The following is a 17,138-nucleotide window of genomic DNA, read 5'->3' as shown; positions in this document are numbered from 1 at the left end:
GCCTTCGGATGAGTGGCATCTCCAGCATGTGGGGGGGACTGATCGGTGGAATTTATGGACCTTGTCAGGTGTTCTGTACCATCTAGAAAATATTTTAAATCTATTCTCTTGGATAGATATGTTAATGGAGCCTTTGTGGGCATGACCCAGTATTCGTTCCCATTCAGCCGTGGTGAGATCTATGGACAGCTCAGACTCCCAGCGTCTAATGATCACATCGTCTTTAAGATTGTGATTGGAGAACAAAAGAGCGTATAAGATAGAAATCAGGTGACGCTGTGGTTCTCCGCAAACCAATTCAAAGGGTGTAAAGTCTCTATGCCAACCTGCGATGGGATTGTGAGTCATGAGAAAATGCTGGATTTGTAGATAGGTGTAGAAGGGAATATTGTAATCCGGAAGTTCATTGATTATAGCCATGTGGGATAATAGTTTGCCTTGGTGAAAAAAGCGTTGTGCCCGGGCGCGTGTGTTGTGAAAACGGTTGGTCTTATCTGTCAACGTTAGGCCTGGAGGGAAGTCAGGGTTATGATCAAGAGGGGTCATAGGTCCCGGGAAGGGTGTGAATGCTAGGGATTTGCTTGCTACCCTAAAAAGTCGTAAGGTTGCTCCGATAAGTGGATGGTCTATGTAACTTTTAGGGATAGATTTAGGATTAATCCACGGTAAGTTGGATAATGGTATACCAGCAAAAAAGTCCTCCAATGAGATCCAGTCTTTATCAGAGCGATGTAAGTGCCAATCCACAATTCTGGTTAGGTGGCATGCCCAGTGGTACTTTTGGAGGTCAGGAAGACCTAAACCCCCTGACAGCTTGGGGAGAACTAATCTATCCCAGCTCAACCTGGGGGTTTTTGTTGTCCAAATGAAGACTCTGCACATTCGTTTGTAGGTAGTGAAAAAGGACTTAGGTAATCTAATTGGTATCGCTTGAAATAGGTAGAGGAGTCGAGGCAGGACGTTCATTTTCAAAATGGCGGTTCTGCCTATCCACGAGAAGGAACCCAGATGCCATTTCTGGAGGTCCTTTTGAATATTCTGTAAGGTGGGTTGAAAATTCTGAGCGTATAGGTCCTTTAAATTGGTTGGAATTTTGATGCCTAGGTACGTTATCGCATGGGTTTCCCAAGCGAAGGGGAAGTTGAGTTTGCATTGCGCGACAAGTTTGTTTGGGAGTGTTATATTGAGTGCCTTCGATTTTGTGAAGTTGATCTGTTAGTTAGATAGGCTTTTGAACAATGAGAAATCTGCTAGGAGGTTAGGGATAGTGAGGATAGGGTCCGTGAGAAAGAGTAGGATGTCATCCGCGTAAGCGGCAAGTTTAAGATGTTTTTCGCGGATTGTAATGCCCTTGATATCCGGGTTGTCACGTAACTTGCGGAGCATGGGTTCCAGGTTCAGAATGAAAATTAAAGGCGAGAGGGGGCAACTCTGACGGGTGCCATTAGATATCGAGAAGGCGCTCGACAGGCAGCCGTTAACCCTGATCCTAGCCGTCGGGGAGGAGTACAGGGTCATGATCATCCGTAGCATGTGGGGTGGGAAGCCCATGGTGCTTAGTGTAGCTTCCATGTAGTCCCAGGCCACCCTGTCGAACGCCTTCTCAGCATCCAAAGAGAGAAAAAAGCCTTGAGTAGACGTTTTGGCAAGCCAGTGGTGAATATTTAGAGCCTTAACGGTGTTATCCCTAGCCTCCCTGCCAGGGACAAAACCAACCTGGTCCAAAGATATTAGTTTGGGCAGTAGGGGTAGGATACGGTTAGCCAGAGCCTTTGCGTATAGCTTTACATCTACGTTGAGGAGAGATATCGGATGATAGTTGGAGACTAGTGTTGGGTCCTTGTCTTGTTTGGGGATGAGTGTAATATGGGCTTCGAGAATGTCTCTACCTGCTGTGGTAGAGGCCGAAAGATCGTTGAAAGCTCGGGTGAGGTTGGAAAGAAGGATGTTAGGAAAAGATTTGTAGTAACTAACCGTTAGGCCGTCTGGGCCCGGGCTTTTGCCTGGTTTCATTTGTGTTAGGGCTGTTAGAATCTCGTCTGTCGTGATTGGGAGGTCCAGGTCCACAGATTCAGTTGGGGTAATTGGAGGTGGGCTGTGTTTAGCTAAGAAGTCTGAGATGAGGGGCAATCGCTGAGGGGTAGATTTGTGGGGGTGTGTTGGAGGGAGATTGTACAAATTGGAGAAGTATCAGAGAAATTGATCAGAAATAGCTTCAGTAGTTGCTACAATTTCACCGGAGGTGTTTTTGAGTTTATGAATAATGTGGGAGGCTCTCTTGGCTTGTAATGCCCTCACTAGAAATTTACCCGCTTTGTTGCTAAATTCATAAAACATTTTTTGGGAAAGAGCAAATTTGCGTTTTAGTTTATTATTAATTTCCAGAAAGAGTTCTTCCCTAGCCTGTGTGAGGTCGGCTAAAGTGGAAGTGGCTAACGAAGCTTTATGGGCACGTTCCAATATGCTGATGCCCATGGTAAGATCGTTGATACGGGCTTGTGCTGCTTTAGAGCGGCTAGCGGCTAAGGAAATTAGTTTTCCTCTGATGACACATTTGTGTGCAGCTCAGGTGGTGGACGTGGAAACCTCCTCGGACGTGTTGTCTGCAAAGAAATGTGAAAGGCTGGTGGCTATCTGTTGTGTATTGGTAGGGTCAGTCAAGAGGGAGTTGTCAAGCCTCCAGATATGGGATCTGGATTGGGTCGTTGGTAAGGTTATTGTCATGGAGATGGGGTTGTGGTCCGACAATACCATGGGAATCTATTGAGGCTTTTGTGAAGTAGGAGAGATCGTTTTGTGAAAGGAAGAAGTGGTCGATCCTGGAATATTTGCTGTGTGGGGCAGAGAAGAAGGTGAAGTCCTTCACCGTAGGATGGAGCGTACGCCAGGTATCATGTAGCAATAAAGTTGTAATTTGATCGCTCGAAGAGCCCTATATGTGAGAGAGGAGGCACCAGTAGAGGTGTCCATTGAGGGATTCAAAGCCACGTTGAAGTCGCCACCAATAATCAAAGTTCCCGATTGGAAGCTTATGAGTTGTTGAAGGGTGGATTGAAAAAAGGCTACTTGGTGTGAATTGGGGGCATAGATATTAGCTATGGTGATGGGTCTTTGGTGAATAGTGCCTTTTAGGAACAGAAATCTGCCCTGTGGGTCTTTACAAACCTCGGTAACCTGGAGGGGGCAGTGTTTGGAAATCAGGATAGAGACGCCCTTGGATTTTGCCTCTGCATTGGTGGCATGATATACTGTGGGGAAATGAGAATTCTGTAGTTTAGGGATTGTATCCGATCTAAAATGCATTTCCTGTATAAGGGCTATGTGTGTTTTTGAACGTTGTAAGGCGTATAGGAGTTTTGATCTTTTCTCGGGGGTATTAAGGCCTTGAATGTTGATCGAGTGAAGTGTAAGTGTCAGTAAGGGAGGGCTCTTGGGGCACGGAGTCAAGTGGGAGTCTGTGGGGCTGGCCATGTGGTGGGAGAGGATAAGGAAGGAAGCAGTCAGGGAAGGGTGAGCTAACTTGGTACTTTTGAGGTATGCTAGAAAAGGGCAAGAGGGACACCGGGGACTACCGATGAGGTACGGAGGAAAATATCCACCTGCCTCTGTATGTACACTAGATCGGTAAAGTATACGGTGCGTATACAAGGAGGTTACCTGTCAGACGGAAACCACACTAAGTAAAACGACCATGTGGGGGTTGGCTTAGAACCTATGCAGTGGAGGAGGACTATAGAAACATAACAGTCCGCTGCCACAGGGTGCTATATTATCGTAAAGGAGGAATAAACAGACATCTATTACAGCAAGTGAGTCTACCAAAACATTAAACAGTCAATGTAAAAATGGATTCCTACATAGGTACTATAGTCAGGCAAGTCATAGGTGTAAAGATTCCCTTATGTGGGCACATTTAGGTAGTGAGCTGGGGCCCACACTCTGTCTCGTAGCAGAGCCGGTATGATGACAGCCAGCAGAACCAATCCCTTCAATGCAGGGAAAGCTTCAGCTGGGCGTCGGCGGCTGAGTAGAATGGAGGAGCCAGGTTAAAAAGGTAAAAAAAAACACCACCACAAGCACCCCAGAGGTGGCGACATGGTTGTGCTATAAGGTTCAGTCTCCTAAAGTTAGAATAGCAGTATATGTATACTTGCGGGCTTTTGAGGTGATGTTCATATGGGTATAGGGCCCAGGACTCTTCTCTGCTTGTTTTCAGTAGGAGGATACAGTGAGAGGTGGTCTTTGGCTTTTAGAGAGGATAGGTGTTTGAGTCAGCCCAAGGATCAATGCCAGGCGGGTGAGGGACCGGTAAAGAGCGAGAGATTGGTTCCGGGTCTAACTGAAAGAGATAAGCTGTGAATAGAGAGCCTCTAATGGTCCGTTGCTAAGGGCGATGGAAGCGTTCTGCGGGCGGAAGTCTGTTGCACTGGCAGAGTAAGATATTCGGAAGTCCACAGTCTGCACGTCGCGCTGGCTTGTATCCATTGTGTGTGAGGCGGCAGGGTGGAGCTTGCAGTGAGTCCTGAAGAGGGCGGTCTCTGTGCCGTGGTGTGTTGTGGATCTTGTAGTAACCACCGCGGAGAGATGTTGCCGGGCAGAGTGGAGAGTGGGCGGGGAGATATGCTGCCATAACCAAGGTATTTGATCCGTGACAAAGACAACCCTTGGGTTGTGTGCGAGGAGAATTGAGGTCCAGGAGCATGACTTGTAAAGGAGGCTAGAAAGGCTAGATGGCCAGTGTAATAAGAACAAAATAAAAACGAAATTCAGTAACTGTCAGGTACCAAATAAAGAAATGTCAGAAAAGGTAAACTGGAACTGATATAACCTGTTTTGAAAGAATCTGAGGCTGATTAACGGTCCCTACGAGCCCTCCTAGAATGGGGTGATTCAGTGGGACTGACACCCGGGTGCCCAGGGCGAGGGCCGACAGGATACCTAAGGGCCGATGGGGATATTCTCCTGCGGTACCTTGTTTCTTGTGCCTCCATTGGTTCTTCCACAGGGGCGGCCTTCCTGGCTACAGTGCGGCGGAATGCAGCGTACCAGTTTGGCACCTCTATAAGTGGTATTCCCAGGGCACCACAGAATTGTGGCAGATCTTCTGGCACTTTCAAAAGGGCCGTACGGCCCATCGTTGAGGCAGATAGGCAGAAGAGATATTTCCATTTATATGGGATGCCTTTCGAGCGGAGGATGTCAAGGAGAGGTTTCAGGTCCCGACGGTGTTGCAAGGTGATTCCGGACAGGTCTTGGTATATCTGTATGGTATGTCCAGCATGAATGATCTGTGTTCTGCCCCGTGCTTGTCGGAGTATATCTTCTTAGATGGCATAATCAACGATGCAGCCAATGATGTCTCGTGGCGGGTCTGTTTCTCTGCCCTTGGGTCTCAGGGCCCGATGGATTCTCTCCATAGCTATTGGTGTCTGTGGCGGTCTGCTGAGTAGATTGTTAAAGAGGCTGATCACTGCGGCTGGCATATTGTCTCCCTCGAACGTTTCCGGCAGGCCCCGTATCCGGAGATTGTGTATCCGACCTCTGTTATCGAGGTCTTCTAAATGGCGCTGCATGTCCCTCATCTGCAGTGTGTGTGAGTCAATCCGGGTGGCTGCTTTGCATAATATTGATTCGTGGCGATCCGCAGTTTTTTCAACAATGTGGACACGGTCATTCAGAGCGCGTATGTCTAATCTGAGCTCCGAGATTGCGGCGGAAAGAGTGTCCTTTATGTCGTCTGCAATCGCCCGTAGGTCCTGCATACAGATAGGAGGTTGTGGGGAAAGCTCAATACCGGCTCCGTGTGTTCGGGAGTGAGACTGTGGTTCCGCCGGCGGTGAAGGTAGCGGCTGTGTGTGGGACGATCCGTGGCGGGAAGACGCCATATTCCCTCTATGGGAGCGGAACATCTCCGGAATATTGTGGTTTAACCCCCCGTTTAGTTCCCGGGGGGAGCGGGATCTAGAAGCCGAAGAGTTCCGGGAGGCAGTGCCCATAATTTGTGAGTAGAATGGGGTCGGAATTCCTCCAAAGTTAGTCAGGTTATTCCTGTGGCGGCAGGAGCTCGGGGATTAGGCTTCCATCTCCATGCCAGGTCAGGCCACGCCCCCCCGCGCCATAGATTTTTTAATGTCTTGATAGACATAATTTGAAACTAGGCTTCCCCTCCCCCCTCCTCTTCCTGTTCATTGATATTTAAATAAACCAGTTAGATGGGTTTTTAGAGCTGAGAAGACAGGAAATTCTTTGCAGGTGTGCAACAGGAAGTTGGTGGGAGGAGCTTGGGGTCTTTTGACTCGTGTTTGGAAGTATGACAAAATCATTTTGGTTTTTAAATTTTAATTCCTCTTCTTGCCAACACCAGCCTCCCTCTCTCCTGCGCCCTCTGGAACGCCTGCTCTGTCTGCAACAAACTCACTGCTGTTCATGACGTCTTTGTCACTAATTCCTTTAATCTACTTGCTCTCACAGAAACCTGGCTCCACGAATATGACACCCCTTCTCCTGCTTCCCTCTCCCAGGGTGGCCTTCACTGGACTCACTCCCCCAGGCCTAATGGACGCAAGGGAGGTGGAGTGGGATTCCTCCTATCCCCCCAGAGCACATTCACCCTCCTCCCTCTTTTTCACTCTCATCATTCGAAGCCCACTGTATACGTCTATTCTCTCCTACTTGCCTAAGAATTGCTGTGATCTACTGGCCCCCTGGACCATAATCGACTTTCCTTGATGAGTTTTCTGCCTGGCTACCCTACTTTCTCTCTTCGGATATTCCCACAATCCTTCTCGGTGATTTCAACATCCCTGCTAATACAAACACTTCTGCTACTTCTAAACTTCTTAGTCTAACCTCTTCATTTGACCTGAAGCAATGGGTACAGGCTTCTACTCACTCTGATGGCAACACCCTTAACCTTGTATTCTCTTACCTATGCACTCCATGCAACTTCTCAAACAATCCTTTTCCTCTCTCCGACCACCACCTTATTAGTTTCTTTCTCCCCCTGTCTTCCACCACCTTTTCCCTCCAATGGCCTAACCATCACCCGTAGAAACTTTCGCAACTTCAACTCCTCTCTCCTCTATTCTGCTACCGACCACCTCTATGACAAAATCTCTCCCCTGTCCTGCCCCAACCAAGCCATGTCCATCTACAATAAATCTCTGTCCTCCACCCTGGACAAGCTCGCTCCCCTCACTACACGCAGAATCAGGCCTCGACCCCTACAACCCTGGCAAACAGATGACACTAAAATTCTCAAAAAACGTAGTCACGCTCTTGAGCGTCTGTGGCACAAGACTAAGTCTCTCAAAGACTTCAACCAATACAAATCTGCCCTCCAAAAATACTATTCTTTCCTCCACACTGCCAAGCAAACCTATTTTACAACTCTTATTAACACCTTCTCATCCAATCCCCGTAAACGCTTCTCTACCTTCAACTCTCTACTTTGTCCTCCACCGCCTCCCCCCACTGACTTACTCACTGCCCAGGAAATCGCTAATCACTTCAAAAACAAGATTGATACAATCCGTGATGAAATCTCCACTCTACAGGTATCTCCCCCAGCTAAGACCCCATGTCAACAGATACAACTGACACTCCCCCTATTCAAATCTGCTACTCCAGATGAAGTTGCTAAGCTCCTTTCTATCGCCCACTTCACCACCTGTCCCCTGGACCCTATTCCCTCTCAAATGCTACGGTCACCCTCTGACCCCATCCTACACTCTTTAACCCACATCTTCAATCTCTCCCTCACCTCTGGCATCTTCCCCAATGCTCTAAAACATGTCACCCCCATACTCAAAAAGCTGTCCTTGGACCCTACCAATCTTAACAACCTACGACCACCTCATTAAAAACAACCTTCTTGATCCCCTTCAATCTGGATTTCGCCCTCAACACTCCACAGAAACTGCTCTTTTAAAACTCACAAATGACCTACTAACTGCAAAAACCAACGGACACTATTCTGTACTCCTACTTCTGGATCTTTCAGCTGCCTTTGACACAGTTGACCACCCCCTCCTCAAAAAAAAACTTTACTCCGTGACTGTGCTCTTCAGTGGCTCTCATCCTACCTATCCCAACGCACCTTCAGTGTCACTTACAATTCTACTTTCTCCACTCCTCTTCCCTTCTCTGTCGGGGTCCCCCAAGGTTCTGTTCTTGGACCTCTTTTATTTTCAATCTACACCTCTTCCCTGGGTCAGCTGATAGCCTCTCACGGCTTTCAATATCATTTTTATGCTGATGACACACAAATCTATCTCTCCACCCCTCAACTCACTCCATCAGTCTCCTCACGCATCACTAACTTACTAACCGACATATCTGTATGGATGTCACACCACTTCCTCAAACTCAACTTGTCCAAAACCGAGCTTCTCTGTGAAGAGCAATGGCAAAACCATCCACCCGTCCCCACATGTCGGGGTGCTAGGTGTTATCCTAGATTCTGAACTCTCCTTTCAGCCCCATATCCAATCACTTTCCAAAGCTTGCCGCCTCAACCTCCGCAACATCTCTAAACTACGTCCCTTTCTAACCAGTGAAACCACAAAGCTCCTGATTCACTCCCTGGTTAATCTCTCGCCTTGACTACTGCAACTCACTCCTCATTGGCTTACCTTTAAATAGACTATCCCCCCTTCAGTCCATCATGAATGCGACTGCCAGACTCATCCACCTTACAAACCGCTCAGTGTCTGCTACCCCTCTCTGCCAATCCCTCCATTGGCTACCTCTCGTCCAACAAATTAAATTCAAAATACTAACAATAAGTTACAAAGCCATCCACAACTCTGCCCCCAGCTACATCACTAACCTAGTCTCAAAATACCAACCTAAACGCCATCTCCGTTCCTCCCAAGATCTCCTGCTCTCTAGCTCCCTCATCACCTCCTCCCATATCCGCCTCCAGGACTTCTCCCGAGCCTCGCCCATCCTCTGGAATTCCCTACCCCAATCTGTCAGACTGTCTCCAAATGTATCCACTTTTAGGCTATCCCTGAAAACTTTCCTCTTCAGAGAAGCCTATCCTGCCTCCATCTAACAACTGCACTATTTTCTCCATTAGCTCATCCCCCACAGCTATTACCCTTTTGTATATCTTGACCCTCCATCCTAGATTGTAAGCTCTAACTAGCAGGGCCCTCTGATTCCTCCTGTATTGAATTGTATTGTACTTGTACTGTCTGCCCTAATGTTGTAAAGCGCTGCGTAAACTGTCGGCGATATATAAATCCTGTATAATAATAATAATTCCAGTTTTGTGACGTTTTATACTATAATACAGTCTTGGGTAGAGAGCAAACAGGAGGCATCCACATTATTGTTGTAATATCTAGGTACAGAGAGAAGCCACATCATTCTGTGCAGTTTAGTCTGGCGAACCAGTGTACGGTCGTACAGAGCAATGCGCTTGCGTATGCATACACTGTGAGGGGTAGAGACATAATTTGGGGGTTGATCTGTGGTTGTTGATTAATCATTTGGCATAGTTAATAGTCGGTTGTTAAAAGACTGGTACTCTGTAGTTCTGTGCCAAAGGTATTGGGACAACAAATCATAGAGTTGACGCCTCGGTTAGGGTTTCTAGTTGGGGGACTGGACCAGATACAATGGTTGTAGTCCGTCAATCCACCGTAAAAGAAGGCACCAGGCGGTGCTCTGCTAACTGGGTGAAATGGTTTCCCTGAACGCAGGGGTAAGACGATAAGCCGATTCGAATCGCCATGGGTAATGAGCAATCCGTGCAAGGGAAGGGATGCGAGGCTTCCCACAGTCAGACGGTTGCACAGTACATGAAGTCTAGTTTTGGGGAAAAGGCCATTAAACTCCTTAAAGATTGGCATATATGGTCAGAGGGTACAGTAAGGTGTATTCCTTTGGAAGGTACTTTTGATGTCTGGAGGTACGAGACCCCAGAATAAAAAGACCTTGGAAGTAGTTCAGCTGTGGCTTCAGAAATCTGTAATGATGAGTGGATTGATGGATGTGTAGTACACATTTGTGTGTTTAAAAATTTTCATGCCTGTTTTTGGACTTTGTGTGGCAGGTCCATGCAAAGATTTCGAGCTGTTCTCGTGTCTTGCCCATTGTATTTTTTTCTATTACTAAAAGAGTGAAGGCAGCATTCCGTCCAGTTGTTTTGTTTTTTTCATTTTTGTTTTGGGAACTATGAAAAATCTCCCCCACATTTGTATCTAAATGTTTGTCTCATATCTTAGTCTTCTCATTGTGTGTATGTAGTTACAAGAATATGTTTGAACCTACTGCGACAGCCCTCTTACATGTCGCGGCTGTTGTATTTTAGCAGGGACGTGAAAGTAAGGGTTACAGAGGGTTTAGTTGTTGTCAGTTTTGAGGAATGTTAGTGACAATTTACCAATGTACACAAATGTTGTATTGTTTACCATTCTATGCAGGTTAAATATTAAGGATAGAGTAATAACTTTTGTTTATAAGTATCTTTTCAGGTCCAAGGAGTTTCTGAAAGTGTGTGTACATAGAAAGCAGGTGTATGTAGATAGCTGTACACATGCATAAATACACATGCCTAAGAAGGTAAAAGTATCATAGGCTATTTCACTGTTTCATTGGGTTTTTTTCTGCACCATTCTAAACCCTGCATGTCTTCCTCCAGTTTGTAATGAGGAAGAAAATGGGGGGACGATAGTGGTGAGAATGACAAATTTTCAACCCAATAATACTAACCGCTCTAATTTTAGCCAAGTTTGTGACTGTCATGGTTATGCAATAGAGTTTGTCAGGTCAGCTTACCTGTCTCCATGTGTTCATCTCTAGAGACCAGCTGACCTTCACCTGACTGCTTTTGTAACCTCTCCTCTAAGCATGGCCCCACCCCAGGCCCTATCAGGGAACCCTATATTAACCTGTGCACTGCAAACCAGCAGTGCTGATCAACCATTGTGTGTTAGCTTTCGTGTGTACTTGCTGTGTTTCCTACATCTGATTCCAGTTACTGACTTTGGCCTGTTCTTAACTATTCCTGTCTGCTCGTGACCCTGACCTTTGGCGTGTCCCCGACCATCCCTGTTTGCCTGTGACCCTGAACCTTGGCGTGAACTCTGTTGTCCTTGTCTGCTTGTGGCCCTGACCTTGGCTTGTCCCTTACTTTCCATGTTGTTCCAGCCTGCTGCCTCTTTCCTCTTCTCCTGTAGTCTACCGTGAGCGTGAGCTGTGAGACCCTGGGGGCCGCGACCTGGAGCCAGACTGCAGCGCAGTCCATCCTCACCACTGGAGGCTCTGGTGAACACCTGCTGGCTCTTAGACTCCACGCCCTGGGGAATCTATGCTCTAGCTCCCAGTGGGATCTGTGTCAGTGATCCAGTAGACCTGCTTCCTGAACCTCCCAGGGTTCAATCCGCAGCAGTCAGTCTTAGGGTCCACTACCTTGCGGTGCACTTCTGACTCCTACAGAGTGCATCTGTCACCTAACCTCAAGGTGACCTGACAGTGACCTAGTAGGAATGACAGGTTCCACGACTGTCTTTCTTTGATGGAATTTGAATCAGCAGTCTGGTGAAGGACGCTTTGTGTCAATGGTTCCAGGTATTACACCCCAGATAGTAAGCCACACACAAGTTATGCAGTGACCACAGTCCCACATGTCTGGGTTATTGACATATGAGGTTTGTTTAGAGGTCAACCAAACTTTCCTCAGCAGGTGTCGACATTCTCCGCTGATGGGGTGGGTGCAGCCACTGTAACATGAACTTCAAAAGGTCCACCACAGGGTTCATGAGTCCCTCCTGGACCCTGACACAATAAAATACATTCTTTCCAACCAGGTGACTGGGTCATTGTAAAAAGCTTGAGGGATGAGACAACTGGATCCACGCCAGCCACTGCAAGAAGCTGCTTAACTACACCAAAGGATGAGGATCTTTGTTTATTTATATTTTTAAAGTGTATTTTCCAACTAGCTAAGAAAGCAAACAGGACACATGGTTGGGTCTACTCTGTGTCTCCACCAAGCTCTAGTGCCCCAGCGATGACGGCGGTACATACTATATAGGATGTTCATATTAGTATGAGGAGTTTTGACAAACTAGTAAAATCCAGACACTTGTCAATGGAATTTAATGGTACATTTCTAGAGGGTAAAATTAGCTATAATAATAAATTATAATAAATAATAATTTTAACAATAGGTTCTTGCCAGCTTTGGTATCGGGACAACTAGGTAGCCATGTCAGGTCACCTTGAGGCTAGGTGACAGATGCACACCATTGGGATCAGGAGTGCACCGCAAGGTAGTGGACCCTACGGCTGACTGCTGCGGATGGGAGTCCGGGTGTAAGGAAGGTAGGGCCGCTGGGACACCAACACGGATCCCACAGGGGTTACAGCGTAGGATTCCCTGGGGTGCGGAGTCTGAGAGCCAGCAGGTGTTCACCAGAGCCTCTAGTGGTGAGGATGGACTGGGCTGCAACTGGCTCCAGGTCGCAACCCCCAGGGTCCCCCAGCTCACACCCACAGCAGGCAACAGGAGGATAGGGATAGTAAAGGAATAAGCCAAGATCAGGGCCACAAGCAGACAAGGACAACAGAGTACACACCAAGGTTCAGGGTCACAGGAAAACAGGGATGGTCGGGGACACGCCAAAGGTCAGCGTCACGAGCAGACAGGAATAGTAGAGAACACGCCAAGGTCGGTAACAGAAACAAACGTAGAGCACACGGCAGGCAGGAACAGGAAGCCAAACACACAAAGGTTGATCAGCAGGGCTGGCATGCAGTGCAGAGGTTAATATAGAGTTCTCTGGTAGGAGCTGGGTTGGAGCCATGCTAGAGGAGAGTTAATAAAATCAGTTAGGTGAGAGACAGCTGGTCTATAGAGATGAACACATGGAGACAGGTAAGCTGAAAAACAAACTCTATTGCATAACCATGACAAGCCCACAAGTGTGCTTCAACTTTAGTTTGGTATTAATGCAGATCTACAGCTTATAAGGTAATTCCCCTAATGCAAGAGGTTAATGAGTCCGGGTGAAACTCGTCCCAGCATCTTATGTCGCGGTCGATCGTGAGTATCTGATGGCGCGAGAGAAGGTAAGAATGGCAGGGACAGCTGGAAGGGAATTGCTCACCAACCCCGATCTGGGCATGGTTTCCTGCTAGTACACGATGGGGGCTTGAGCTTATGAAATGATTGAACAATTTCTCATCTGTTTTGGATGGGATGTTCAATGTAACTGTTGAACCTACAAGGAAGTTCTCACAGTCCAAGGGGGATTTCTGAGAATTCATAGGTAAACCTTGTTGTATCTGGATCGGGGATACTGGTGACAAAGTTCAGGCCCATATGGATAAGGTTTAGATCCCTGCAAGGCAAAGCCAGAGCTATAGCTGGTGAAGGTTGAAGTCCTTTTAAGGTTCTGGGAATCTTTGGGTATTTTTTTATTTTGCTGCGGATCATAGTTGAAGGAAGTAGGGGTATATATACTCATGTTTTTCTCGTTTCTATTCCTTCTATATGCAATAATGAGGTGCTACTGTTGCCTGATTGGACGAGTGAACAGAGCCTGAGCAAATGAGATGCCCAGAAGCCCAACCCACATACAAGACACAGAGAATCCCAGACAGACCGGCCTTCATGTCCTTCTCTAAGTCATTCCTCCTGAAGAACAGAGTCTACATGTCAAGCTGTGTTTCCCTTTTTATGGACTCATATGGACTGTAAGGACTGATTCATTTCCAGGTGTAAGAAGAAGATCAAGATTCATCGAGGAACACATGGGAGCATATGACAAGAGGAGGGACTGTTGTGGAAATTTTTTTTGAAGATGAATTTTAATATGTATTGTCATAGTGTCTCCTGGTGTTAGTTCTCCTGCAACCTGCTCTAAAGATCTGACTGGGGCAGACTGACACTGGTTGAGATCCGTTTGGTAATGGAAAACTTTCTGAGGTTAGATAGAGGTGTTTGCAGAGTGGGGATATGTCCGCTAGCGAAAGGGCCCCTGTGCGATGTACAGACGTTCGTCTGGGGGGATGTGTTCGCTCTGCAAAGACATTATCGGTTTAGCGGATGTGCGCTCGTGTCACCCCTGTATGCCTGATCAACATATTTGGTGCATGGCGTACAACTGCAGATAATCTCCCATCAGCAGGAATGGTAGTCATTGGTCGTTGTATAAACTCATGTCCTGTTTGGTCATATCCTGTTTGGTCATATCCTGTGAGGTCATATCCTGTGAAGGAAGTGACTGTTGGAGCCAGGGCTCCCTGTTTGTGATTGGTTTTGTTGTCTTGGAATAAAAGAGCCAGTGCACTGCTTGGCAGGCAGTTGGAGGAGCGATGGAGCTAAGATGGTGACTATGTCTATTTACTGAGGAAATGTGGGAGACACGGATTATTTAAAGATGCATTATACCATTATACTGAAAGGGCGCATATTAGCGCAGGTGAAATTGATTAGGTATAGCGAAATATTCTTGACACTAGCTACCAGACCAAAGAGAATATCAGATTTTTAAGTAGGTTTTATGAAGTGCCTCTTTCATGGCTGATAACAGATTGTGATAGGATTCAAGAATTAGATAACAGTCCAGGATTGGCCATATACTGAGACAAAAGGGAAATCCATATAATTGCATTATTATTATTGTTATTATTATTATTATTATTAATATTATTATTTGGTTTAGATATAAAACTGTCCCAGAATATTATTGTCTCAGTCAGTCCTGTTATACTCACTGTAATTCCTCTAACCGACTTGTTGTCAGAGCTTCCATCAGATCCCTGAAATGACGACCCTTCAGATTGTTCCTAGACAGGCCCAGTCTCCTCAGTGTCTGGTTATTTCTTATTCCAGATGCCAGGTGGGGGCAGGACCTGTCTGTCAGGCGATTAAAGGACAATCTGTAGAAGAGAAGAATGTTACCAGAAGAAAATGAATTTCTCCCCCGGGAATGAATGTAACTATTCTCTACATGAATGGAACTCATTTCTCTTTATTGGAATCATTTATATCAGGCCACTTTATAACACTTCAGGAAATAGAATTAGAATAGCATAGAAAAATATTATAATGGAGTAGACACCCCGATATTATTATCCATGTGTAGAGACGGTGATATCTCCATACACAGGATAACCACAGAATACCACAGACATGACTCGTAGACATGTGCACTGCCAACAAAAAGTTTGTTTTTGTTTCATTCATTTTTTTTTTAATTTTTCGGGTCATTCCCTATGATCAAAATTTATTATTTGAAATAAATGTGTAAATTTGAAAATTCGGAAATGTAAAAATTCGCAAATTCGAAAATTCGTAAATTTCAAATCTGAAAATTAAAAAATTCGAAAATAAGAACGAAAATCTAAAAATTCAAAAATCCGAAAATGATAAAATCCGAAATAACAACTAAATAATAATAAATAACTATTAAATTATAGGTATTGGAATTTCCTTTCAAATTTGGCTGTTAGTGAACGTAATGAATACGAATTTATCCAAAGTTATAAATTATCTGAAATAACGCATGCCACATCTAAACAAATGGAAGGCAACAAATTAATAATGAAAAAAATGATAAAAAAGTTATTATTATTATTATTATGAATTCATTACGTTCTATTCGTTTAGATGCGGCATCCATTATTTTGGATAATTCGTAACTTTGGATAATTTGTATTCGTTTTGTTCACTAACAACCAAATTTGAAAGGAAATTCCAATACCTATAATTTAATAGCTAGTAATAGTTATTATTAGTTAGTTATTATTTCAGATTTTAGAATTTTTGGGTTTTCTAATTTTCAGGTTTTCATTCTTGTTAATTTGAATGTTTCCAAATGAACAAATTTGTGGAATTTTGTTTGAAAAACTAATTTGGAATAAAACAAATTGCATATATCTAATGACTCACATTGTGCTATAATCTCCTTGTGTATGGAGCATGAATGGTATCAGCAGACTGTGTGAGGCCGGAATAAGTATTGCTAGAGATTGGACGGGATGTTTTGCTTTTTTTTTAATCAAAAGGTTTTTATTGCTCAAAAAACAAACAATGCATTCAAACATGAAACACAATACACTTTATCCAGATATTGGATTATCCAACAAACCGTCATTTGTTACAATTCTCAATACTTAAATTCAGCATCTGTTCCTGGTTCCCTTTTGCATAGACTATTCGATTTATCTAATTTTGCGCCACACTGCTACCCTCTACCGTTTACTCCACGCTTCCTGTGTCCCTGTCCTGGTCCCATCATGTAATCGAACATCCATCTAGATGTCTCCCTCATTATGCTTTGCGCCTATACACCTCTCAACGGCCTCATATGAACTAACTCCATAGGGCTTATTCCTGGTGTTGCAAGCCATGCGTCCCATAGTTTGTCAAATTTTCCAAGGTTTCCCCTGTGCTGGTATATGTACTTTTCCATTATGAGTGTTTTTCCCATGTGTTGTATCTAAGTTTTAATATTTAGATTAAAACTTAAAAATTAAAACTAGTACAGCTGATTTCCAGCTCATAAGGATTGTTTTCCTGGCCTGGAACAGTGCTCTGGCAAAAGCAACCCTTGTCCCTCCTCTGCTATCGTCCCCTCCAGAACTCCCAGTAAACGATTCAGTGGGTCAAGGGGGACATTGGTCTGGAACACCTGTTTCAGTGTAGCCAGAACCTCCGTCCAATATCTATGGAGTTTGGGGCAACGCCAGAGGAGGTGAATCAGATCCCCAGGCACCGCCCTGCACCTGCCGCATAATGGGTCGGGTGCTCTGCCCATTTTGTAAAGCTTCACAGGGGTATAGTGCACTCTCAATAATATGTATAGTTGAGAAACCCTTTGTGCCAAATTTAGTGAGCATGTATTAACTGCCTGTAGGGCCTCTTCCCACAGTTCCCCTGTAATGGGACCCAAATCTGCCTCCCACTGTGTCACTGCCTTCATGGGGTGCCCGTCCAAGAATGACGACAGTAGCATATTGTAACATTGTGAAATTATACCTTTTTGTATCGGACGCGTCCTGTAGCATGTGAAAGACAGGGGTGGGGGACTGAATCCATTCCATTGCGTCCCCTTGTGCTCTAACAGCGTGTTGTAATTGTAAATAATAAAATAGCATGTTGGGAGGTAATGCATATC

At 45.3% G+C, this 17,138-nt stretch overlaps 2 protein-coding genes across 2 annotated transcripts in view; both read right to left on the bottom strand.

The window, feature by feature from the left end:
- LOC141117577 (ribonuclease inhibitor-like) overlaps nucleotides 1-5,135 on the bottom strand; it is an 85,622-nt gene extending 80,487 nt beyond the window's left edge. The window contains exon 1 of the mRNA XM_073610491.1: nucleotides 4,972-5,135. Within this exon, the coding sequence (XP_073466592.1) occupies nucleotides 4,972-5,135 (164 nt within the window). The remainder of the gene's footprint in view (nucleotides 1-4,971) is intronic.
- Nucleotides 5,136-14,729: 9,594 nt separating this feature from the next.
- Nucleotides 14,730-17,138, bottom strand: part of LOC141117575 (NACHT, LRR and PYD domains-containing protein 3-like) — a 60,734-nt gene continuing 58,325 nt past the window's right edge. Inside the window, exon 6 of the mRNA XM_073610489.1 lies at nucleotides 14,730-14,898. Within this exon, the coding sequence (XP_073466590.1) occupies nucleotides 14,730-14,898 (169 nt within the window). The remainder of the gene's footprint in view (nucleotides 14,899-17,138) is intronic.

Source organism: Aquarana catesbeiana, linkage group LG13, assembly GCF_042186555.1.
Source record: "Aquarana catesbeiana isolate 2022-GZ linkage group LG13, ASM4218655v1, whole genome shotgun sequence".
NCBI lineage: Eukaryota > Metazoa > Chordata > Amphibia > Anura > Ranidae > Aquarana > Aquarana catesbeiana.
Note: the sequence above shows the minus strand (reverse complement) of the source record. Positions and strands in the feature narration are given on the sequence as shown.